This window comes from Oncorhynchus keta, chromosome 26 (genome assembly GCF_023373465.1).
Source record: "Oncorhynchus keta strain PuntledgeMale-10-30-2019 chromosome 26, Oket_V2, whole genome shotgun sequence".
In the NCBI taxonomy this organism is placed as follows: Eukaryota; Metazoa; Chordata; class Actinopteri; order Salmoniformes; family Salmonidae; genus Oncorhynchus; species Oncorhynchus keta.
In genome coordinates, this window is record NC_068446.1 from 21,526,462 (window position 1) to 21,553,002 (window position 26,541).

Below are 26,541 nucleotides of genomic sequence, written 5' to 3' on the forward strand. Positions count from 1 at the left end.
ATCACACATTCCTCTCAGTGCCTCTGGGACAGCTGGACTGGCTATAACCTACTGCTTGCATGCGTGTCTGAGCATATGGAGTGGGTTCTGGAGAATTAAACTGAGCCCTAAGAGTATGGGTTGAGTTCTGGGCGTAACATTGGCTTTCTGGGCGAATGGCCGAACTAAGCTCAGTGTTGGCTCAAATGCTGGCCAGATATACAAACTGCGATAAATACAGCTCTACCTGCAGTCCATCACTGAGCAGGTACAGAGGCACACAGGGTCACAAACACATTCACACAGCTGGCTGCTGGGTGCCAGGCTACAACGTGGGTACACGATCTTAACTCTGGGTGGATGATGTAGGCATTTTTCAGCATATGGGCCAGCTCAAGTAAGCCTTTTCTGAGAACAGGCAGATATACAGTGGGGATAGAGAGTAGTGATTAACCTGTAGTTAATCACTGACCAGACACTCAGAGCAAACACACACAGAGGGGAAAGAAATTATAAAAACCTGGATGCAGCCCCCGATAAATATAGCTGCAGGGAAATTAGAAAATGTATGTGCAAGCAAATAGGCCTATACACACACACACACAATATACTCAAATCAAACCCATCTGGTGGCCAGGCCCAGATTACAGTCAGACAGAAGCAGTAAATTAGAGACTGCAGGAAGCTAAGAGATGCTCTCCTTATCTGACTCAACTTGCTCTCCTGACCAGCCCCCACAAAAATCACAACATCTCCCATGTGAGTGAGATCATTTTCAGCATGAAACCAATTTGCAGGGTCATAATGCTTCTTGGAAATCCCTCTTTGAAAGATTGGGCAGGAGCATTTTATTATGACTGGAGATTTGGTTTGAAGACCGCAGAGGGGGCTTAAACAAACAGATGGCTGACAATGAACTCACTGTAACACTCACTAGAACAGCCATACTGAACATGCAGACCGCGGTCCAGAACCAGAACGGGGTCAATACGGACCGCTGGTCCCGGCTTATAATAAATATATACAGTGCTTTCAGAAAGAAATCATATCCCTTGACTTTTTGCACATTTGGTGGTGTTACAACCTGAATTTAAATGTAGATTTTGTGTCACTGGCCTACACACAAAACCCTATAATATCAAAGCGGAATAATGTTTCTAGCCATTTTTACAAATTAATTTAAAAAAAGGAAAACAATGCACTGAGTAAATAAGTATTCAACTCCTTTGTTATGGCAAGCCTAAATAAGTTCAGGAGAAAACATGACTCTGTGCAAAAAGTGTTTAGCATAATTTTTGAATGACTACCTCATCTCTGTACCCAACACATACAATTAGCTGCAAGGTCCCTCGGTCGAGCAATGAATTTCAAAACACAGATTTTCTCCATGAGGCCAATGGTGACTTTAAAAAAGTTTGATTTTAACAGCATTCGGAAAGTATTCAGACCTTCACTTTTTCACATTTTGTTACGTTACAGCCTTAAACCATGATGCAACGGCCCTGAGATCACCTGTGTGAACAGTTAGACAAAACCAAATAACATTGTGATATACAGTTAGTCGGAAGTTTACATATACTTAGGTTGGAGTCATTAACATTAGTTTTTCAACCACTTAACATTTCTTGTTAACAAACTATAGTTTTGGCAAGTCAGTTAGGACATCTACATTGTGCATGACAAGTAATTTTCCCAACAATTGTTTACAGACAGACCTGTGGATGTATTTCAAGGCCTACCTTCAAACTCAGTGCCTCTTTGCTTAACATCATGGGAAAATCAAAATAAATCAACCAAGACCTCAGAATCTTTTTTTGTAGACCTCCACAAGTCTGGTTCATCTTTGGGAGCAATCTCCAAACGCAAGTATAAACACCATGGGACCACGCAGCCATCATACAGCTCAGGAAGGAGACCCGTTCTATCTCCTAGAGATGAACATACTTTGTTGCAAAAAGTGCAAATCAATCCCAGAACAACAGCGAAGGACCTTGTGAAGATGCTGGAGGAAACCGTAACAAAAGTATGTATATCCACAGTAAAACGAGTCCAATATCGACATAACCTGAAAGGCCGCTCAGCAAGGAAGAAGCCACTGCTCCAAAACCACCATAAAAAAAAGCCAGAATACAGTTTGCAACTGCACATGGGGACAAAGATCGTGCTTTTTGGAGAAATGTCCTCCGGTCTGATGAAACAAAAATAACACTGTTTGGCCATAATGACCATTGTTATGTTTGGAGGAAAAAGGGGGAGGCTTGCAAGCTGAAGAACACCATCATGTTGTGGGAGTGCTTTGCTGCAGGAGGGACTGGTGCACTTCACAAAATAGATGGCATCATGAGGAAAGAAAATTACGTGGATATATTGAAGCAACATCAAGACATCAGTTATAGCTTGGTCGCAACTGGGTCTTCCAAATGGACAATGACCCCAAGCATACTTACAAAGTTGTGGCAAAATGGCTTAAGGACAACAAAGTCAAGGTATTGGAGTGGCCATCATAAAGCCTTGACCTAATCCTATAGAAAATTTGTGGGCATAACTGAAAAAGTGTGTGCGAGCAAGGAGGCCAAAAAACCTGACTCAGTTACACCAGCTCTGTCAGGAGGAATGGGCCAAAATTCACCCAACTTATTATGGGAAGCTTGTGTAAGGCTACCGAAAGGTTTGACCCAAGTTAAACAATTTAAAGGAAATGCTACCAAATACGAATTGAGTGTATGTAAACGTCTGACCCACTGGGATTGAGATGAAAGAAATAAAAGCTGAAATCAATCATTCTCTCACAAAGCACCGGGCCCACACGGACTATGGGGTAAAGCAATGCAGGTCTAAGCCAACCAGCTCAACGGCGTTTTCACACGACTGTTTCAACTCCTGCTGAGCACTTGTTCGGTGCCCAACTCCTGGAAGGTGTTGACCTGCCTAAGAAGTCAGGCGCCAAATCACCAAATGACTTTCGACCTGTGGCCTTCAAGCCCCTTCTGGCCAAATGCATGGAAAGGGTTGTCAATAAGCACCTTAACCTGTGCATAGCAAATAGATCAAATGAACCCATCATAGTTTGCCTGAGGATGCTACCCTGACCTTCGTGAACATGGTTGTTTTACTTCAGCTTTCAACACAAATACACACACTGTTGAAACGACAACTGGGCCTGAGGCCTCGCAGGTTGGATCAATGACTTTTTTCTCCCCAATTTCGTGGTATCCAATTGGTAGTCACAGTCTTGTCTCATCGCTGCAACTTCCGTACGGACTCGGGAGAGGCCAAGGGAGAGAGCCGTGCGTCCACAACCCAACCAAGCTGCACTGCTTCTTGACACAATGCCCACTTAACCGGGAAGCCAGCCACACCAATGTGACAGAGGGAACACCGTGTCAGCGTCAACTGCGCCGGCCCGCCACAGGGGTCAATAGTGCGCAATCGGACAAGAATATCCCTTCCGGCCAAACCCTCTCCTAACCCGGATGATGCTGGGCCAATTGTGCGCCGCCCCATGGGTCTCCCGGTCGGGGCCGCCTGCGTCAGAGCATGGACTCGAACCCAGAATCTCTAGAGGCACAGCTAGCACGACAATGCAGTGCCTTAGACCAACCAGAGCGCCACTCGGGAGGCCCGGATTAATGACCAACTGACCGCCCACAGATGGTCCTCATGAATGGGGCACTCGCTGATGAACTGACCCTGAACACAGGGGCGCCCCAGGGTGTGTCCTTTCACCGTGGTTGTTCTCCATCTACACTAATGAGACAAAGATCCAAGCAAACAATGTGAGCCTTTTCAAGTACGCGAATGACATGGCTCTGGTAGGACTCTTTTTTTAAAGATGCTATGTCAGATGGGGACAGCCATTTTAAATAGACCAACAACATTCAAAAATGATGCCGGTCAAGTGCCCTCCACATCAATGTGGAAAAGACAAAGGGGCTGATCATCAATGGCAGCAACTTGCCAATGTCCAACCACTCTCTCTGAACGACCAATCAGTGGAGGTGGTTAAGCGTTTCCAATCCCTAGGGACACAAATTGATAACAAGATGAGTTTTACAGAGAATGCAGACTGCATATTTTTAAAAGCAAGCCACTGCTTGTTTTTAAATCAGGAAATGTAAGTGGTTTGGGGTCAGCCAGGATGTTCTGGAGAGGGTGTACAGCAGCTTGGTGGAGAGCATCCTCACGTTCAATATGACAGTGGTATGGTAATCTCCCATTTGAGCAGTCTGTTCCACAAGGAAACCAAAAAGAAGGCACTGGCTGTCATTGGCAACCCCTCCCACCTGCTGCAGCCTCAGTTCGAGAGGCTTCCCTCTGGCCAGTGCTTCAGAATGCCCATGGCCTAAGAAGAAAGTGTTCAAACAATTAATGCCTTGTGCTGTTGGACTACTAAATGCAATGTAAATTGTATCGGTATACAGTGCAAGTATTCACACTTTTCCACATTTTGAATTTAGAATTTAAATTGATTAAATGTTTTTTCCCCTCATCAATCTACACACAATAACACATGATGAAAGAGCACAAACAGGTTATTAGAAGTTTTTGCAAGTGTATAAAAAATAAAACATCACATTTGCATAAGTATTCAGACCCTTTACAAAGTACTTTTTTGAAGCACCTTTGGCAGCGTATATAGCCGCAAGTATTCTTGGGTATGCTACAAGCTTGGCACACCTGTATTTGTGGAGTTTCTCACATTCTTCTGCAGATCCTCTCAAGCTCTGTCAGGTTGGATGGGGTCGCTGCACAGCTCTTTTTTTCAGGTCTCTGCAGAGATGTTTGATCGGGTTCAATTTGGGGCTCTGCCTAGGCCACTTGAGGACATTCAGAGACTTGTCCCAAAGCCACTCCTGCATCGTCTTGGCTGGGTCGTTGTTCTTTTGGACGGTGAACCTTTGCCACAGTCTGAGATCCTGAGCTCTCTGGAGAAGGTTTTCATCAAAGATGTCTCTGTGCTTTGCTCCGTTCAGCTTTCCCTCAATCATGACTAGTCTCCCAGTCCCTGTCGCTGAAAAACATCCCCACAGTATGAAGCTGCCATAAAAAATAAATAATTGAACTGGGCAAACCCGTTTTTGCTTTGTCATTATGGGGTATAGTGTGTAGATTGATGAGGGAAAAACATTTTTTAATCCATTTTAGGGTTCGGAATACTTTCCGAATGCAGCACACACACACACTTCAGGAACTCAGTCAGACTTTAAACATTCTGCAGTTGAGAGTGGTAATGGTAGAATGTGCAATTACGAAATTTGATAGTGTACAGGCAGTTTTCCTCTTGTTATGTCATTCACTTACAGACATTAGAGCTAATTTTAACCTGTCAGAAATGTCCAGTTGATCAACTGCTGGTCATGTTAGGTAACTTAGTCTTACCAGCTATTTAGCGGTCTAAATCTGGTAGTGATCATGGCCAGATTACGTGCCCAGGGGGACTCACCCCCAGGGGGACTCACCCCCAGGGGGACTCACCCCCAGGGGGACTCACCCCCAGGGGGACTCACCCCCAGGGGGACTCACCCCCAGGGGGCCCCCATTGATTGTGTTGAGTCACCCCGGCATCATATGAACACACAAAATGTGTAAATTGCAGGAAATTAGCTTCAAACTGCAATAATTTCTCTCTGCCCCATGGCAAAATGTGTAGAATTGCAGGAAAGAAGCTGTTAAAAAATTGCCAAATGTTCTCCCCGCCAACAACAGGGGTGTGAACAGTTTGATCAGCTTGAGGTTACATGGTTTGCAAGGTGGGGGTTTGTTACTATGCTGATAAATGACAATATCCATCCGGTCCTTTGCCATCTAGGAAAATTGTGTGAACGGACCTTCTCAAATAGTAGTTGAGTACCCCTGCACTAGAAGAATGAGCAAGGGCTTTCATATATGGCCTGGGGTAGGAAGGAGGTGAAACTGACAGACGGAGCATATGATTACTGAGGACAAAATAATCTCTGGTCTGTTTTTGGGTAAAGTGGATTGGAGAGGAAAGCCTGAGACTGTAATCTTCAGATCAAACTGCCACTACCTTCCTCTATCGGCCCCTCTCAGGTCTGCTGTGGGCCAGCTGGGGTCTGCATTACTTAAACCCTTCAGCTGGGTGCACTGTAGGGCCATAACTCTGTCTGTACTGTACCAGGTCAATAGGTTCAATACAATAAACAGAGGGAGATCTAGGGGTCAATGTTTGACAGACATTTTAACCTCGTTGACAGACATTTTAACCTCTGGTTAATCTGTTACAGTTGTCCTACCATTAGCCATCACAGGAAACAACCTCACTGTAATAATAGACAACAAAACTGGTCTACAGCCTTTCAGTAGTCAAATGTTATAACAGCAAAAGCTAGCAAGTACTTAAAACCATAATAGAAGTGGTCATTGTTCACAGCAGACTTCTCCCTGACGTGAAGTCAGACATCTCTGTCAAATAGTGCCGCCTGCCATCTGTCTGTCTGCATGTGTGATCTGAGTTGAACTAAGTGTCTATATATACACACTCATCCAATATAGTGAGTGTTGTAACTACTGGCCCTGTGCCCAGCTTAAGGAGCCTCCAGAGAAGTCTAAGTGGAGTGTGTGATGTCAGTGTGTGATGTCAGTGTCAGACCAGTGAGCCTCCAGCTCCTTCAGGCAGAGCAGCCGTTTCCTGCAGTAACAATAGTGGGACTATTGGCAGTCGAAAGGACTGAAGAGGAAAGAGGGAAGGGGCTACATCTAGAAAGAGTCTATTGAGAGAAAGGCCGGTTGGTAGGGAACGAGGGAGCGGGACGGAGGGAAGTACAAGGGGAGGGGATGGAGGGGCTGTGATGACTAGGGCCCCACTTTCAGAGGAATAGAGGGACAGATTTCTGATTGTGCATACAGCTGCCTCTCCACAGTGGTGATGTGCTCTATGTATGTTACAGCAGCACAAACTAACTTCACATGACTGACATCTCCACTTGGATACGTGTGGGGGTCGTCCACAGCGCACAACTTCTGACCACGACAGAGTTTAGGCATCAGTTATAGGAGCTAACGCAAGAGCTACAAATTTGAGTACTACATGATACTCGAATGCGCCCTACACCCATCATGAGGTTGCTACAACCTAGCCTACAAATTAAAGTTTATAATGTAGGTGCATAGGTCAAGAGAGAAACAAATTGGAGTAATCAAGGTGACAACGAGACATTTAATCCTGCCTTGCACACACACTCTTGCCTGAATTCAGTAGATCTGGGGTGTAATCATTAGGCCAAACAGTTGCTATTGGAGTTTCCATTAGAATTCAAGTAGGTCCATCCCCATTGCGTTTGCTTAAGAAATTGCTTTGCAACACAATCGGCAGAATTAATACACCCCTGATTACACGCACACACAGTCTTCACGGATCTTTACCCGAATATCCAAAACCCAATCTGGGACCAGAGCGGATCCGGAATTCTAAATAATGTTAAGGGTCTGGGTCAGATCTGATATGATGGTCTCGGGTATGTAATTTTAACTGACTTGTTCGGAAGGGCCTGTACAGATCTGAACATGACTGCTGCAATAGAGAGCGAGAGAGACATAATTTATGCTGCTGCTTTTGCTTTCCACGAGAGCAGAGCTGGTTGTCCTCATCAAAACGGCAACAGGCTCTATAATTACATTTGTCAAAATCTTGAAATCAAACAGAAAAGTCTTAAAATCCTGTTTTTTTATATCTATTCCTTGACCCACCAAGACCGTAGGACGTTGGCACCGTAGGATGTTGGCACCAAGGGGTACCGTAGGACGTTGGCACCGTAGGACGTTGGCACCGTAGGACGTTGGCACCAAGGGGTACCGTAGGACGTTGGCACCGTAGGACGTTGGCACCGTAGGACGTTGGCACCAAGGGGTACCGTAGGACGTTGGCACCGTAGGACGTTGGCACCAAGGGGTACCGTAGGACGTTGGCACCGTAGGACGTTGGCACCAAGGGGTACCGTAGGACGTTGGCACCGTAGGACGTTGGCACCAAGGGGTACCGTAGGACGTTGGCACCGTAGGATGTTGGCACCAAGGGGCACCGTAGGACGTTGGCACCAAGGGGTACCGTAGGACGTTGGCACCGTAGGACGTTGGCACCAAGGGGTACCGTAGGACGTTGGCACCGTAGGACGTTGGCACCAAGGGGTACCGTAGGACGTTGGCACCGTAGGACGTTGGCACCAAGGGGTACCGTAGGACGTTGGCACCGTAGGACGTTGGCACCAAGGGGTACCGTACGACGTTGGCACCGTAGGACGTTGGCACCAAGGGGTACCGTACGACGTTGGCACCGTAGGACGTTGGCACCGTAGGACGTTGGCACCAAGGCCAGGCGCTAATGAGTCTCTCTTTCCTCACTGAATGACAAATGGATGACAATTGTGACCGTTTCTTCACAATAAAAATGACATTAGGCCTAACTGAATGATAAGGAGGGTGAAGAGGTTGATTTAATTTAGAACAAAAATAGTGTAATGAGTTTGGTTATGCCGATGTATTATCGTTGGCGCTCATGTAAAAGATTTGACATTGCACCTTGCGGCTTGACACCGGTCTATTTGATTTACTATAACGCCATTACTAATCAAATGTATTGTAAGGGAAACGAAAACATGCTACGTACTGCAGCCGTGACTATATCAAAGTTGATGAGCAAGGAGAAACAAATGACGCCAGTCAAGCCTGCACAGCTGGCCTATTGAAACAAAATGCACACAAACACATTTTTTCCCAAATCAAATGTTATTTGTCACAGGTGTTGTTATAGTGAAATGCTTACTTACAAGCCCTTAACTAACAATGCAGTTTTAAGAAAATAACTCAATTTTTAAAAAAGAGATAAGCATAACAAATAATTAGACAACACATTAAATAACAATAGCGGGGCTATATACAGGGGGTACTGGTACAGAGTCAATGTGCTGTGGCACCGGTGTCGAGGTAATTATGTACATGTCGGTAGAGTTATTAAAGTGGCAATGCATAGATAGTTATTACACTAATTTCACACAAGAGTTAGGCTATAGAAAATATTACATTAACAGTGATGAGTGAAAGTAAAAGTTGTCAAAAATATAAATAGTAAAGTACAGATAACCCCAAAAACTACTTAAGTAGTACTTTAAAGTATTTTTACTTAAGTACTTTACACCACTGCAAACTATTGAAAATGCTATTATGTTCTTTGAAATAAGTTTTTTTTAGGTTTCTAATGTTACCTAAGACCTCTATCAACACAAACAAATTATTATTCTTCCAATAGCATATATGAAATGCATTTATTACACTGTTAGAATGCCCATGCGTCATTGGCTGGAAGGGTCGAAATTTGGATTTAGGCCTAATTTTTTCACAAGGACTTTGTAGAATTATACAAAAGCTAATCTAAACAAATAACTATTGTTATATTTTCCCATGGATATATTTCTTCATGCAATTTGTGCGTTACAACTGTTTATGCACTATTTATCAAGACTTGGTGTTTTAGTTTGCAAACCTTGCGGGTTGATGATATGCATCTGATGTGTATACCGAATGGAACACCCGGCAACACTCTCTAGCTGGTCCTCCTTACAAGCTGAACGGCCAGGAGGTTCTCGTGTTAATGGAAGATAGAAATAAACATTTGAGGAGAAGGATAGGCTACAATGACCAACAGCTAGGCTGCTACTTAATATTCTGAATGGATGTGTTGTTATTATAAGAATAAGGAAGCGCATGCACTGCAGCCTCAATTAACCTAGCTCGCTAGCTTCTCCAACTTTTTGGACCAGTGACACCTCTCCGCTAACCGTTTCCATTTGCTTGGGAAAAACCACTACACAGCCTACATTGCCGTCACCATATTAGCTAACGTCATAGTCAACATGGCTACTAGAACTAACGCGTTAGTAAACCCACAATCAAATCTATGTGTACAAATCCATGTGGACACTATATTGTGTACAATCACACAATACAGTGTACAGCAAGCAGTTTAGCAGTTACACCGGTGGGCCCCGGCTGCAATAAATTCATACAACTGAAAGCTTAACTTCATTTGGAAGAGTTGTAGTGTTGGCTATCCAACAGGTTTTTGAGTAGGCTAAATAAGCTGCATTAGTTATCTACCTAAGTGAAAGGTAAACAAAGAAGAGAAAAACAAAATAAAAACAGCTGCTTCTTTCATTTAAGAAATGAATTTGTTCAAAACTCATCAACTATTATCTCTCTCTCGCTTTGAGTCAACTACTCACCACATTTGATGCACTACAGTACTAACTGGCTGTAGCTTATGCTTTCAGTATGAGATTCATTCTCTGATACTTTGATTGGATGGACAACATGTAAGTCTATGGAAGGGGGTGAGAACCATGAGCCTCTTAGGTTTTGCATTGAAGTCAATGTATCCAGAGGATGGAAGCTAGCTGTCATCCGGCTACATGGTGCTAACCTACACAATTCTGTTGATGCTACTGTAGACCTTCCTTGCAAAACAGTGCGTTTTAATCAGTTATTTAGTGACGTAAATATATGTAATATTGTTTAATCTAAAAAGGTTTACTTTATGAAATTCACTGAGTAAATTTTACATTTACATTGTAGTCATATAGCAGACACTTATTCAGAGCAACTTAGTGAGTACGTACATTTTTCGTACTGGTCCTCAGTGTGAATCGAACCCACAACCCTGGCGTTGCTAGCGCCATGCTCTATCAACTGAGCCACACAGGCCCTCCCCGGATGGCCCACTGAAAGAGAGACAGACAACTAAATCATACACATCATATCAGAGCTCCTCCACTCTGAAACGTAGCCCAAATAAATCTACTCATCTCCGTTCATTCTGGACAGTTTATTTGGTCCCAAAAGCAACAAGAGAGAGAAAGCGATTAATTGTTCCTGCTCTGTGAGGAAAAGCAACACGATCCTCTATCATGAATCTCTGAGGATGAGTGGAGCCAGGCTGAATTCTCTTCTGTTGATGGCTTAGCTCTCAAAATACACAGGGCCAGTTCACCTCAATACACAGACCAACACCACACTGTGGATGGGCCAATCCCTGCTCAAATCACTAGGGTCACATGAGATATTCCCCTGTTTTTTTACTTGGAGAGAGAATGAAAGAGTCCAAGAGAGCTATAGACAGAAAGCCTCTCAAAACAGAAGTGGTCTAGATGAAGACGTATGGTTACTGGAATAATATATCCCGGTTCTGTGAGGTTTTAGGTATGTTTATAAGGCACTACAGTGGCTCTGTCCTCCCTGTACACACACACAGCTGAGAAAACTATCTTCTGTGTGCCTCGGGCCCCAGAGGTCCCCCTCACAAAGACTGTCTTCCTGGCTACTCAATACATATCATTCACACAGGAGCAGGAAATAAGCTGGGTTTAGATACAGCTGGGAATCTAGGTACTGAGCTAATGCTGGCTGGCTGGCTACACAAGGCTGTATGGTGGTCTGGGCAGGAAAGGGGCTCACGGACTGCTACAGCATCGTAACTACTTCTACCCATCCCCCTGAGCTAGGAGGTCTTGGCAAGCGATGCCTTCCTTTCTCTGTCTCCATCTGCCCAGCGGGGGTACATAATCTATTAAGCGTGTGTGTGATGAAAGAAGACATCTTGTTCACCTGAGGCAAGATATAGTATGGAGATTAGAGAAGAGGATGTTACATAATAGAAGTACTAACAGAGGAGACACACTGGCTTTGGGCCCTGGTCAAAACAAGTGCATTATATAGGGACTAGGGTGCCGTATTGGACGCAGCCACTGACCCATTTCTCCCTCCCCCTCTTCCAGGTCCGTTTAAGGATTGCTACCAGGTGCGCCAGGCGGGCCACAGCACCAGTGGGATGTACCTGCTTAAGTCCGAGGGCAGTGACCGGTTGATCCAGGCTTGGTGTGAACACGGCCTAGACAACGGAGGCTGGACTGTGCTACAGAGGAGGAAGGATGGATCGGTCAACTTCTTCAGGAACTGGGAGAACTACAAGGTACTATAGTGCAGACGATAAACGCACACGGACATCGATCATAAACATCTGGATAAGTATTGTTAAGCACAGAGCCATTGGGGGTAAGTCCAGCCCTCTCTCTCTGACCTCCAACCAGAAGCCACCCAGATATGACCCCAGTAGGGACATGGAGGGAGGGACTGATGATCCCCTTATCTCCCCTCCTACATAACATAATCAAGCCCACTCCCCACCACATTCTGGGGTTGCTAACACACCCCATCACTCTGGAGAAAGCCCTGGCACAGAGCCACGCATGTGAGCACACACACACCTACTATACCCCCATGGGCAGGTGAGGAAATCAGACTCCTTCCCTCCTCTCTCTTCCTTCATCCCCCCCGCTTTCCTCTAGTCATCATCACAGATCTCATCTGGACCCAAAACACCCAGCAGTGTGTGTGTGTGTGAGACAGTGTGTGTGTGTGTGTGTGTGTGTGTGTGTGTGTGTGTGTGTGTGTGTGTGTGTGTGTGTGTGTGTGTGTGTGTGTAGCCCCCATAGACTTTCCCCCCTGCCGCAGCCAGTAATTCACCTTGACTGGGAAGGCAGAACTTTGACACATTATCATCTCCAACAGGGAACTGATTCAATTCTGTTCCATTGATTCTTAAGGTCTGGTTTCCTTTAACACAATGATGCAGCGTGTAATCATATTACTGAAGTCTACCCTCTGTGATTTACCCTCTCTTTGTCCTCTGAGCGGGACTATTTAGACTCTACAGACACAGGTGTGGTTCCTTTTGCTGCTGACGAAACGGTGCGGTTTGTTAGGCTAGTTAGTGGGTGAAAGCAGCATTCCAAAAGCTGGGACACTACACAACCACCACACAACTCACTGTCCTGCAACCGTTCATTAGGAAACCCTTGGAGACTGGAAATTATCTATATTATAACCTGCTGTGTGTGTGTGTGTGTGTGTGTGTGTGTGTGTGTGTGTGTGTGTGTGTGTGTGTGTGTGTGTGTGTGTGTGTGTGTGTGTGTGTGTGTGTGCGCGCGTGCGTGTGTGTGTGTGGTGTGCCCCCCTACAGAAAGGCTTTGGGAACATTGACAGTGAGTACTGGCTGGGTCTGGAGAACATCTATAACCTAGGGAAGCAGGGGGACTACAGGCTGCTGGTAGAGCTGGAGGACTGGGTGGGAAAGAAGGTGTATGCCGAGTACAGCAGCTTTCACCTGGAGCCTGAGAGTGAGGGGTACCGCCTGAGACTGGGCACCTACCAGGGAAACGCTGGAGACTCCCTCAGCAGCCACAATGGGAAAATGTTCACCACACTGGACAGGGACAAGGACGCTTTCTCAGGTAAAACAAGACAGTGTGCCAAAATAGGGATGTATGCTAGAATACAAGTACAATGCTGTACTTGTACGTTAACACACTACTATGCTACAATACTAGTTTCCGTATCATACCGTTTCACAAGCTTCTTTTTACTGTGGTCCATTTCTCTAACATCCCCCTCCTCTCCCCTCCCTAGGTAACTGTGCTCACTTCCATAAGGGTGGCTGGTGGTACAACGCCTGTGGCCAGACCAACCTGAACGGGGTATGGTACAGCGGAGGGGTTTACCGCAGTAAGTTCCAGGATGGAATCTTCTGGGCCGAGTATGGAGGAGGGTTCTACTCCCTCAAGTCTGTCCGCATGATGATCCGACCTATCGATTGAGCCTGGAACAGGCTCCATCTCCCTACCTACACCATGACCTTTGACCCATCATGACCCCTACCCTACCCCTCCCACTCCTGACCCCTCTCAGCTTCTCTACCAAGCTACCCTTCATCTCCACACTCCATTCCATCCTTCCATTCTCAAGTGGAGAAGAGGATTGGATTTCAACAGTCAATGCCCAAAATGGAAACCCTGGTTATGTTTGACCCTCTCTGGATAGAAGACACAGCTTTCTCCTATGTTTCAGCTGTGCTCCTATTGAGTCCTCTCTAACATAGCCAGATAGTGCTGTGACAGATAGCAGTGGACAGCCAGAGTATGGACTCGAAAACAGAGCTAGCTGCCACTGCCTTCTACAACAGTCTTTATATACAGTATGCTACTTCACCATGTCACAGTTCAATACACTATGAAGGTGATTACTTTAGGAATTTGAGATGACTTACAGCCTAAATGCTACTGGAAAGAAATATTGTTCATTTTGTTGTTCTGTTTTGCTCGTCTCCAGCGGGTTTGTTGCTAAGTGAGTGCCTTTCTTCACAGCGTAATAAGGATTTAATTACAAGTTCCTTATGTCATCGGTTAAAATCAAAATGAGAATGTACCACAGTCAAAAGGGGTCGAGAGGCACGCACCTCCCCCCAGGCATACAGGACTTGGTATGGTCTTCATGTACATATTACTCTGTTGTTTTGTTTGGGCTTGTTGTTTCGGGGTTCCCACAAGCACTGAGCAGAAATGGACTCTAACAATGTGCTTTGTGACGTGGGAATGGCCTAACTCGCTTTGGCATGTAAATATATTGGGCTTTATTTGTGAGAGTTAATTTAAGACGTATGAATCTGCTCAAGCCAAATGTTTCCTCCATGGTCTCCCTGCCATCTCTCACTTCTGTTATTTATCAACATATTTATAATGAGTATAGTTATAGTCACTCCCTGCTCTATTTAGCCTCAGTATGGCCATTCTGTTTATTCCTGTTAAGGGTCACACACACACACACACACACACACACACACACACACACACACACACACACACTAGAGAACAACCGATAATCAGCTGAGCCGATATATATTGGGCCGATATTGGCTGTTTCTAGTCTAATCGGCTATTGGCCCTTCTCTAACGACTTTGCAGATAGTCCCTCTACATAGCAAAGCTGCTGCTATGCCAGGCACCACTCAACGCCTCAGCCACGAGCACTGCACAATGCCAAGGAATGTCGAGCTGGGAAAATCAGCAGCAGTAAGCAACAAGCTAGCTCATTCTCCAACAGAAATGTGTAGTATTAAGAAATGGATTAATTGACACAATGGATGAATTAACTCCCGTGGCAAATATTAGTTGAGTTAATTCACTAATAATTAGGCTTGTGTCAATGTGCCCGGACATGCATGCAATAAGCAAGCTAGCTATGTGACCTGTTATCAAAGATCACAACTAAACATTTCATCTGTGGTGTTAGCTAGCTAGCTAGATAAAAATGTAGCCAAGATAACAAATAGGAGCCAATAGCCAATGTAACTAGCTAGTTGTCATTTAGCTGGTTATCATTTTGAACACGCACTATTTTCTGCAACGAACCATCTGACTTGTAATTGTGTTACGTAGTTAGATTGGTAAAAACTATGTCAAACGTATTGTTTGATATTTAAATTAATGCATACACGGCTGTCTCTGGGAAATTTTGTCATCCAAATTTTCAAATGTAATGATATTGGATATCAGCCTAAAATATCAGCCTTTACTCCCTAAAAATCGGTACCGGCCCTAAACAACCCATATGGGTCATTCTCCAACACACACACAAAGACGAACGTCAAGTTGACAAAGGTGAATAGTTGCCCTGCTCTGACATCAGTTTCCATGCAGCTCTATACTAAATAAAACCGTTTTTAAATACCCGTTGCTCTCAAGACTTCTCATTCACACCATCTCTCTCTCCATTTCTCACCCAACCACCCCATGGCCAACAAACAAAGTAACATATTCCAGGACAGTTAGTCAAACTAGTAAGTCTGCTTTGTCACAGCTGGCGTAAACATTATACGTTTGATTATACCGCTTTATGATGGAGCTATCAGGAACAAAGAGGTAGTAAATATGGAGGATGATGAGTCTTATGAAACCTCTCATTATGAAGGAGTTCATAATGAAAGAATGCAGCCTTGAGAGTAGAGGAGGAGAAGAGGGGGAGAGCGGAGGAACGGGGAGGAGGAACAATGAGAACCACATTTCTGTAGTTGAGAGAGAGAGAGCCTGGAGTCAGGACAACACAAAGGTGAAAGTGGAGAAGGAAAGAGAGGACAGGGAAAGATGATACTGAAGTATTGGGGAGACGAGAGAGATAAAAGGAGAGTGATCAACAGAGAAATGGATTGAAGACAAAAAGGCAAAAACACAAAAAAGAAAAAGGGGAGGGAATGAAAAAAGACAGGGGGGAGACATTCTTTCCATGTTCAAATGCTAAGCTTTCAGTTTTACTAAGATCCATCCTAAAGTTATGATTCTCCTCTGACCCAGGTCCCTAAGGAGCCATGAGTCTTTAGACACACACACACACACACACACACACACCTAGCACTGCAAGGATGATGAGCGAATGCACACACACACACACAATATATAGGCATGCACACGCACACCGCTGCTGTATCTCTGGCTCCAATACGGTGGCTGTTGGTCATGGAAACAGAGGGAAATTGAAGAGAGTTGGTTTGGAAAGTTGGATAGCAACTTGGCCTAGTTCTCTCATCTGACACTTTGCCCTCATATTTCCATTACATTGGTTCCTCCACAGCCCAGCTCCAACCCTACTGCACAACACGGACACCTCGCCAATGGCCCTGGCACTATTCTGTGCAGCCAGGGATTTGCCTCAGAACATGGGTGACTCTTCTGTAACAGCCAATTCTGTAATGGTCTCCCGCGTAAAGGGGTGAAAGTGTGGTTAAATCCAATTAGGTTTGAATATGGGTGTCCCTTTAGACACATACACAGCATATTGAATTCAACCAACTCATCTACTTATGTCAACAGGCCAATTGGAGACCAAACCATTGATTCCCATTCAAAATCTCAGACCACAGTGTGAATCTCAGGTCAGTGTGTGCGCGGGAGCGTATGTGTGTGCCTCTTCCGGTACAGAAAGTCTGCTTAGCCATTTAAGCAAATGCTCTTATCCAGAGCGACTCACACCTTTGAGTGCATACATTTTCATACTTTTTGTTCCCCGCGGGAATCAAACTCACTATTCAGGCGTTGCAAGCGCCACGCTCTACCAACTGAGCCACACTGGATTCAGCACTTCAACTAAAGATTACCCTACGACTCAATTCTTATATCCCATTCCCTCTTCTAATATCCCGGACTGTCACATCTCCGAAGTCATTGCCAAATCCCTTTCCCAGTACAAGGACTGACATAGAGCAAAGGCCCCTCATGACTACTGCCATGGATGCATTTGACTGCTTGTTGGGTTTTGTAAGGTAGCAATCTCCTGTAATCAGAGCAGCCTTTTGCCTGTTTGTACTGTGAGTATTATACATCTGTTGTTTGCACACACTCAGATGAATAAACCTCTCTCTCTAATAGCAGCAGGGTTCCACAGAACAACACACACTGGTTTGTTTTACTGTCCTTGTTGGGAGCAAACAATTGATTCCTATTCAAAATCTTATTTTCCCTAACCCTTAACCTACCCTTAACCTAAGTCTAAAATAGCCCTTTTCCTTGTGGGACCGGCGAAATGTCCCCACTTGTCAAAATGTTCCTCGTTTTACTATCCTTGTGAGGACTTCCGGTAAAAACAAAAACATAACACACACCCTTCCACTGAGGGACAACACGGTTTGGAAACAGAGCAGAAACACCAGTGTAGTCATCACTAAGATGCCAGTCAGAGGGGAAGTCAATCAATCACTCCCCGCTCTGTGTACACACACACACACACACACACACACACACACACACACACACACACACACACACACACACACACACTGGCTGCTTCTACTGTATACAGAGAGTGGAGTGATTGTAAGAGAGAGCACCAATTCCTGCCTTTCCCCATTCATTTCTACCACAACAGGAACTACGGAGAATCACGAGTTTTACTAGAGCTAATAAAATAAGAAGAAACCTTCCATCTAGTCCTCAAAGGAAAAACAGAACAAACAAACACACACACACACACAGAGAGAGTGGGAGTGAGGGGAAGAGAGCGAGAGAGCAAGAGAAAACAAGAGAAAGAAAAAGAGAGATCGAGAGAAGACGGATGTGTTTTCCCCCTGTAGTTCATAGGGGATTCCTGGGCCTTGTTAGTGTTCAGTAAGACAGTCTGTGCTGCCAGCTCTCAAAGAGAAAAAGGAAAGAAAGAAAGGGGGAATAAATATAAAATGATGAAGCAGAGGAAAAATAAATAACATGTGACTTTTAATGATTTCTCCATGACTCATGTGTTTGTCCAGCTATGAGCGCACATGGTGTTTCCGCTGCAGTCATTTAGCTGTGGCGCTGCGCCACGGCAAAAAAATATGGAACATGAAAGAAAATTCACATTTACTTCTCCTCTGCAAATGAGTAATGAATTGTAAAAACAGAGAACCCCATTACATATTTACCTAGTCGGCTTGTTGTGCGTTCCATGCGAGATAAATATTTCTCTCAAGGCGCATTCAAGTGGCGATTGTCTCTCTCCCCATGGCATTCTCACAAACAGTCAATGCATAACAATTCTTAACGCAATCGTGGGGAACCCAGCTTTCCATTCATACTTTATTTCTCAACTCCAAAATATGCGCGAATTGCACAATTTTAAACCCAAAGTTTTTTTTAGTAGGGGCACGGTTAAGCACATTACTGCTCTGCAATTTGCAGTGAGTGCATAGGTGAGAGTAAATTGTAGGGTAACGTGGGGTAAAGTGCCACCCTACCGCTAAATAATTTTGGGGGAGTGACTTATTAAATTGTGATGAGACAGATGACATGTTTAGTTGAGCAATAGTGGTGGCAACCAGGGAAAGTGTTAGGGGATTATTATTGATTTTTTAACATTAAGTGGTTTGTGTGAGGTACAGGCAGGGGACGTTTTACCCCAAGTAACCCTATTCACTGTGTTCATGCTAGTTTTTTGGGACATATCATATTGATGAATTGTAACTAGTTAAAAGATTACATGTGGGTATCTAGCTAATGATTAGCTCAATAGGGTAAATGCAGATAGGCAACCCCATTCTTCAGCCTATTTATTTATAGCCACTATGCTGTATCAGTTGGGCTACAGGTGATAATGCTGATTGCTAATAGCATACCTGATAATATGGGCCATGCATAAGCTATATGCATGGTCCAATATGTTAAAATAATTGTAACAATACATTTTTGGGCTCATTTCTAGAGGTGGAAATGATATTTTAGATGGTGTTAGTATACTTTTATTTTCATTCATTTTAGAGTAGAAAGTCCTTTTAAAAAGTCTGAGCTTCTCAGTCCTTCTACATAAAATGGCAGGGAGGATGGCGACAGGAAAGTGTCTGCATCTTACCCAGGTATGGTATGCAGGAGTTCATGCTCTGGCTGCGTATGTAGTCTCTCAGACGCTTGTAGTTGTCTTCTTTGGCCATGAGGTACTCCAACCTCTCAAACGTTGCTTTGTCCTTGCGACTCAACAACTACACAGAGACAGAGAGAGTTGAATTCTTGTACACATACAGAGAATTCATTCAACATTCACAGACTAAATAAAAGTGGGAACATATGGAAGCAAGAGCCAAGTGAGAAAGTGCTAAAAAAGAGGGGGGGGAAAAGAGTTCAAATCTGGACGTAAGAAGCACAATATTCAACCTGGAGCCAGGAATATTGTTGTGGCGGGAGAACTGGGGATCATTTCCCTGGAATGGCCTCGTTGTGATTCAAATTCATTCACTCTAATTTATTAATTTTCCGGTCACTTCAGAGTGCAATATAATACCGTGCATTACCCGGCAAGCAAAGTCTGGTTTTCAGCCTTGCCAGAAAGTGAGAGAGTGCGTGAGAGAGCGAGAGAGTAAGAGAGAAAGAGTGTGAGCGAGAGTGTGAGAGAAATAAAGCGAGAGAGTGACCAGTGTGCGGCGAGTGAGTGAGTTTATGTATGAGAGTTTATTTTTACAGGGACAGTGCACGTTACATCAATGTTCCTGCTGAAGTTTCTGCACAGACACTTCATATACACAAAACCATGACATATTCCAGTAATGACCATGTAATGACTTTTGACTGGTGAGATAAAGACCATTTACATCTGCCACTGCTCTACAACACACCGGCAAACACATTTTCAACCACATTTTTATGTAGCTGTGCGGTTGGAGAGAGACCATTGTTTTGAGATGCATGGACACACAGTAACTCACCGCCCACGTCTTGGAGAGTCTATAGATGGGAGCGCTTTGTAGGCCCGATACCACAGCCATCACGGCATGCAGATTGTTTATGTCACACAGTTTCTGTTGGGAACAGAAAACACTCGAGATGTATACACACACTTTTGCATTACTAGAGGTTTATTGTCCACTCATGTGGAAATGAAACAATAATCGGTTGAGAATAAACAGAGGACAAGGTTGTGTTCCTTACCTTGGCAGTTCGGATGTACAGACTGAGTACCTCAGCTCTGATCTTCAGGGTCTGAGCATGAAGGATCTCCCTCACCACCCAGAAAGTTGTCTGGAGACACAATCAATCAATTTGTTATTTTGCATAGCACAAAGTGATTAACTGTACCTGACACAGATGGTTAAACAGGACTTCCCAACAGAGTAGACAGACACACACATACATGTGATTGCGGACTAACCAGCTATTTAACATCAGGTATAATGTTCCTTCAAGACAGACTCCGCCTACATCACACAGGTCAGATCACAACACAATGTCTACAGAGAAGCTGCACTAAATGGGAATGTTCATCAGATTAGTTGTTCTGTCTGCAATGTGATCTTTGGGGGAAACAAGAGCACTGGAGGAGAAGAGGGGTCGGAGGGCTACTGGAATGGAGGAAAGTTCACCAGACTCGAGCCAGTGGTGGAAGAAACTATGTTTAATAACCCCCCACTCTCCAAGTTAGGGATACTGTACCTCGTCTCAAAATAGGCCATCATTGCTGTCAACCATGAATGATAATTATTCACATTTTACCGGCGAAATGGCATCTGCATGCCAATCATTTGATCACAATCAGTTTCATGGGAATATGCATGTAGATCTTCTTGAATTACTGTTTTAGAGCAGATGGTGTTAAACTATTAGCCTATGGTTTGTAGATACCCATTAATCCCAGCAACCCGTTCCCGCAGGAGGTTTTTTGCCTTATGGTAGGCCATCATTTTAAATAAGAATTAGTTCTTAACTGACTTACATAGTTAAATATAGGTTAAATAAAATACACTTCCAGTCATTGCCCTAACTAACACTAGTTAGCATTGGCTCGTGAAACTACCTCTAACTTCCTTCATACTGGAAACTGAGACATAAGGATGGTATCCCTTTAAGAATAGGATAGGAAATGCTGGTGATGATTTTACAATGTTCTGATTGGTCAAAGTGGTCAAGCCTCTGACCGGCCTCTGCAGTGCACACAAGTAGCCTACAGCTCTTCATTCTCGTCACCGCCAGAGAGGAGACATGGAAGAAACCACCATTTAACTACCTCTAGGTTGCTATAAATATTTATATCGTTTGTCATACTATAATTGTTATGTAATTTGTGGTAATTAACTATAAATCATACATAAATGATCAGAATTAAATTTCCAAAAATAGTTTGACCAGCTCTGTGTATATTTCAATTAAATTTAAAAAATGAGGGAGCGCTGCTCCCCCATGATCCAGCAGCACTACACCAGCTGATGTATCAACAGCTACCCATAAAAGGTATGTAAGAGAATGTGGTCAGAGTGTGTGAGAGATAACCCCTAGACAGAACAAAGTGATCTGATCGATAGATCAATTGGCCAAGAGCTCACTGACACAGCTCTCCTCTCATAGTAAAGCAAATAAGGTCAATGAATTGGTCAGTGTCTGGTCCAACCACCCTCAGGAGAGAGGGAAGGGAAGAGAGGGAGGGAGGGAAGGGAAGAGAGAGAGAGAGAGAGGGAGGGAAGAGAGAGAGAGAGGGAGGGAAGGGAAGAGAGAGAGAGGGAGGGAAGGGAAGAGAGAGAGAGAGGGAGGGAAGGGAAGAGAGAGAGAGAGAGGGAAGGGAAGAGAGAGAGGGAGGGAAGGGAAGAGAGAGAGAGAGGGAAGGGAAGAGAGGGAGAGAGGGAAGGGAAGAGAGGGAGGGAAGGGAAGAGAGAGAGAGGGAAGGGAAGAGAGAGAGGGAGGGAAGGGAAGAGAGAGAGAGAGGGAAGGGAAGAGAGAGAGGGAGGGAAGGGAAGAGAGAGAGGGAGGGAAGGGAAGAGAGAGAGGGAGGGAAGGGAAGAGAGAGAGGGAGGGAAGGGAAGAGAGAGAGGGAGGGAAGGGAAGAGAGAGAGGGAGGGAAGGGAAGAGAGAGAGGGAGGGAAGGGAAGAGAGAAGGGAGGAGAAGGGAAGGGAAGGAAGAGAGGAGGGAAGGGAAGGGAAGAGAGAGAGGGAGGGAAGGGAAGGGAAGAGAGGGAGGGAAGGGAAGAGAGAGAGGGGAAGAGAGGGAGGGAAGGGAAGAGAGGGAGGGAAGGGAAGAGAGGGAGGGAAGGGAAGAGAGGGAGGGAAGGGAAGAGAGGGAGGGAAGGGAAGAGAGGGAGGGAGGGGAGGGAGGGAGGGAAGGGAAGGGAAGAGAGGGAGGGAAGGGAAGGGGGAAGGGAAGAGAAGAGGGAGGGAGAGGGAAGGGAGAGAGAGGGAAGGAAGGGAAGGGAAGAGAGGGAGGGAAGGGAAGAGAGGGGGGAAGGGAAGAAGGGAAGGAAGGGAAGGAGGGAAGGGAAGAGAGGGAGGGAAGGGAAGAGAGAGAGGGAAGGGAAAAGGAATGGAAAGATGGAAGGAAGAGAGCGAGGGAAGGGAAGAGGGAGGAGGGAGGGAAGAGAGAGGGAGGGAAGGGAAGAGGGGAAGGGAAGAGAAGGGAGGGAGAGGGAAGGGAGGAAGAAGGAGAGGAAGGGAAGGGAAGGGAAGGAGGGAAGGGAAGAGAGAGAGAGGAAGGGAAGAGAGAGAGGGAGGAGAGGGAGAAGGGAAGGGAAGAGAAGAGAGAGGGAAGGGAAGGGAAAGAGAGGGAGGGAAGGGAAGAAAGGGAGGGAAGGGAAGAGAGGGAGGGAAGGAAGGGAAGAGAGGGAGGGAAGGGAAGAGAGGGAAGGGAAAAGGAAGGGAAAGATGGAAGGAAGAGAGGAAGGGAAGAGAGGGAAGGGAAGAGAGGGGCGGGAAGGGAAGAGGAATGGAAAGATGGAAGGAAGAGGAGTGGTAATGGGGGGAAAATAAGCTGATATCAGGCATCCTGAGTCTTTTATAGTCTGAAGCCGTCTGTACACCGTGTTCCAGAGAGAAAGATAGAGGGGAGAGAGAGCAAGAGAGAAACAAATAGAAAACAGAAAAACATGGAAGGTCTGCAAAGAAAGACTATGTAAGCACTGTGGGTTGGGTGAACTAGAGAATGAGCAGCACTTCATACAAAACTGCTCCAATGACTCAGCGGTATTTATCTCCTGAAATGTAAATCAAGAATTTCAGGATCTCTTTAACTGCATATGTTGAGGAGAAAAACAAATCAGCATTTTGTTAGGTGAAAACGTAGAGCTTGCTGCAGTGTGCCTGTCATAAAACAAGTGACAATAGCTCCCACCATGACATGTACATGACCCCTTCGAGATTTAATTTCTCAAATGTTGCCTTTTTCCTTTCTGTGTATTATTTATGTACAGTATAATTGTGTTTGTTGATATTAAAATTGTTTGTAGCGTACAGTTCATTTGTGTCATACTTCATATACATTGCTTTGGCAACAGTGGCAAACACCCATTCATGCCAATAAAGCATTTATTTAATTGAATTGAGAGAGAAAGTATGTATGTAAGAGAGAGCGGGAGCCTGAGAGAGGAGAGGAGAAAAAGAGAGAGAGACAGTGAGGAAGCGAGAGACAGACGGAGAGACAGTGATCAGCGTGGATCAGAGAGATCTAGAGCGATGATGTCACCTAACCTACCCACAGGAAAAACAAAGGAAATATGCACTTCAAACGTATATCCTGCCTGTCTGTGTAATAGACCAATACATCAATATGTCATCAACTATACACAATACTGATGCTCCTTGAAGTCAGCTTTTTCTATCCTTTACTTTCCCTGTGCAACCATCTCACTTCTCTGCCATCCCTCTCTTACACTTCCAACTCGCTTGCTTCATCTTCAACTTTCCATCTCCCCAGGAGTCCCTCTCTTCCTCCCGCTCACTTTCCCTCTTCCCTTCTCAAAATCTTTAGGTCCTCCCTTCTTCAGAGTGTGTGTGATCATGGTTCTACTGTACGTGCAGGGTTGTGCAGATGATGAGAATCCCAGACAGGCCCAGAGGGGGGAAGCAACACGGGGAAGGGAGGGGAGGGGCTGCTCTGGTTAACAGACTGACCAAACCCCCCACAGGGTCAGTGTGAGTGTGTCTGATATCAGCTTACTGCAGGTGGCTCTGCATAGAAAACCACTGTGGGAAAAATAATGTACTGCTACACTCCGGCACCATTGAGGGTCACAGCCATTCAAGAGATTAAAGTGGTTGGAGAGTTGCAGGGTAGTAACATAACTTTTTCCCCTCTAACATCCTCCACATACACACAACTTTGTTTTTGTGAATTATCCGTTTTTTGGGGGAAAGTAATAAATGTATTCCTATTCCAAACCCTTACCCTAACCCCAAACCTAACTCATAAACCTAATCCCCTAAACCTAAAATAGTGTGTGCGCGCCCTCATATGTCTATGTGTGTGCACTCTACAGGTCAGGCCAGAGGAAAGAGCAGAGGCTCTCAGTTGTCTTTCCAGTAGTGTTTATGATCTTATAAATCCCTGTTATTTCAGGCTACTCTGTCCAACTCTGCAATCATCATAAATAACATGGAACATGGAGACACCAGCTGATAGCTGCGGATTAGTCCTGTAGTAGGCGGAGTCTCTCATAAAAGCACCAGAGGACTGGAGAGTTTACAATAGCACCATCTCACTGCCTGGGTGCTGAAGAGGCTACAGCTGGGTATGGCTAGGGTCAGGGGCTAATTTATTTTATACAAGACGCACATTTTCCCCTCTCCTCCTGACTGCATGTGCTGTCATAGAAATAGAATGAATAGAATGGGCATCCCCATTCAAGTCCAGAATGGCATAATGGATAGACTTGTGACCATTGCAAGGAGCAAAGCAGGAAATAAAAGCAGGAAGTAAAGGCAGGAAGTGTAACCATCAATACATGATGTCATTTGTTATTTCAACATTACAAAAATGACATTCCAACGACATCCGATCCTCGTTTGCTAAGTCAAACGACACCGCTGGTTCTGCTCACACTGCCCTACCCGGTGCTCTGACCTCTTTCTCCCCTCTCTCTCCAGATGAAATCTTGCGTCTTGTGACGGCCGGCCGCCCAACAACCTGCCCGCTCGACCCTATCCCCTCCTCTCTTCTCCAGACCATTTCCGGAGACCTTCTCCCTTACCTCACCTCGCTCATCAACTCATCCCTGACCGCTGGCTACGTCCCTTCCGTCTTCAAGAGAGTGAGAGTTGCACCCCTTCTGAAAAAACCTAAACTCGATCCCTCCGATGTCAACAACTACAGACCAGTATCCCTTCTTTCTTTTCTCTCCAAAACTCTTGAACGTGCCGTCCTTGGCCAGCTCTCCCGCTATCTCTCTCAGAATGACCTTCTTGATCCAAATCAGTCAGGTTTCAAGACTAGTCATTCAACTGAGACTGCTCTTCTCTGTATCACGGAGGCGCTCCGCACCGCTAAAGCTAACTCTCTCTCCTCTGCTCTCATCCTTCTAGACCTATCGGCTGCCTTCGATACTGTGAACCATCAGATCCTCCTCTCCACCCTCTCCGAGTTGGGCATCTCCGGCGCGGCCCACGCTTGATTGCGTCCTACCTGACAGGTCGCTCCTACCAGGTGGCGTGGCGAGAATCTGTCTCCTCACCACGCGCTCTCACCACTGGTGTCCCCAGGGCTCTGTTCTAGGCCCTCTCCTATTCTCGCTATACACAAAGTCACTTGGCTCTGTCATAACCTCACATGGTCTCTCCTATCATTGCTATGCAGACGACACACAATTAATCTTCTCCTTTCCTCCTTCTGATGACCAGGTGGTGAATCGCATCTCTGCATGTCTGGCAGACATATCAGTGTGGATGACGGATCACCACCTCAAGCTGAACCTCGGCAAGACGGAGCTGCTCTTCCTCCCGGGGAAGGACTGCCCGTTCCATGATCTCGCCATCACGGTTGACAACTCCATTGTGTCCTCCTCCCAGAGCGCTAAGAACCTTGGCGTGATCCTGGACAACACCCTGTCGTTCTCAACTAACATCAAGGCGGTGGCCCGTTCCTGTAGGTTCATGCTCTACAACATCCGCAGAGTACGACCCTGCCTCACACAGGAAGCGGCGCAGGTCCTAATCCAGGCACTTGTCATCTCCCGTCTGGATTACTGCAACTCGCTGTTGGCTGGGCTCCCTGCCTATGCCATTAAACCCCTACAACTCATCCAGAAAGCCGCAGCCCGTCTGGTGTTCAACCTTCCCAAGTTCTCTCACGTCACCCCGCTCCTCCGCTCTCTCCACTGGCTTCCAGTTGAAGCTCGCATCCGCTACAAGACCATGGTGCTTGCCTACGGAGCTGTGAGGGGAACGGCACCTCAGTACCTCCAGGCTCTGATCAGGCCCTACACCCAAACAAGGGCACTGCGTTCATCCACCTCTGGCC

General features: G+C 45.4%; 2 protein-coding genes across 10 annotated transcripts in view; one reads left to right on the plus strand and one right to left on the minus strand.

The window, feature by feature from the left end:
• The window catches only part of LOC118359086 (angiopoietin-related protein 1-like), a 30,337-nt gene extending 14,789 nt beyond the window's left edge, over window positions 1–15,548 (plus strand). For both annotated transcript variants that reach the window (XM_035737316.2, XM_035737317.2), the window contains exons 5-7: window positions 11,763–11,956; window positions 13,007–13,277; window positions 13,453–15,548. In XM_035737316.2, the coding sequence (XP_035593209.1) occupies window positions 11,763–11,956; window positions 13,007–13,277; window positions 13,453–13,640 (653 nt within the window). In that variant the 3' untranslated portion in view covers window positions 13,641–15,548. The remainder of the gene's footprint in view (window positions 1–11,762; window positions 11,957–13,006; window positions 13,278–13,452) is intronic.
• The window catches only part of LOC118359085 (ras-specific guanine nucleotide-releasing factor RalGPS2-like), a 153,390-nt gene that overhangs the window by 46,606 nt on the left and 80,243 nt on the right, over window positions 1–26,541 (minus strand). For all 8 annotated transcript variants that reach the window (XM_052480379.1, XM_052480381.1, XM_052480377.1 and 5 more), the window contains exons 7-9: window positions 20,262–20,351; window positions 20,039–20,131; window positions 19,192–19,318 (exon numbers count right to left, since the gene is read on the minus strand). In XM_052480379.1, the coding sequence (XP_052336339.1) occupies window positions 19,192–19,318; window positions 20,039–20,131; window positions 20,262–20,351 (310 nt within the window). The remainder of the gene's footprint in view (window positions 1–19,191; window positions 19,319–20,038; window positions 20,132–20,261; window positions 20,352–26,541) is intronic.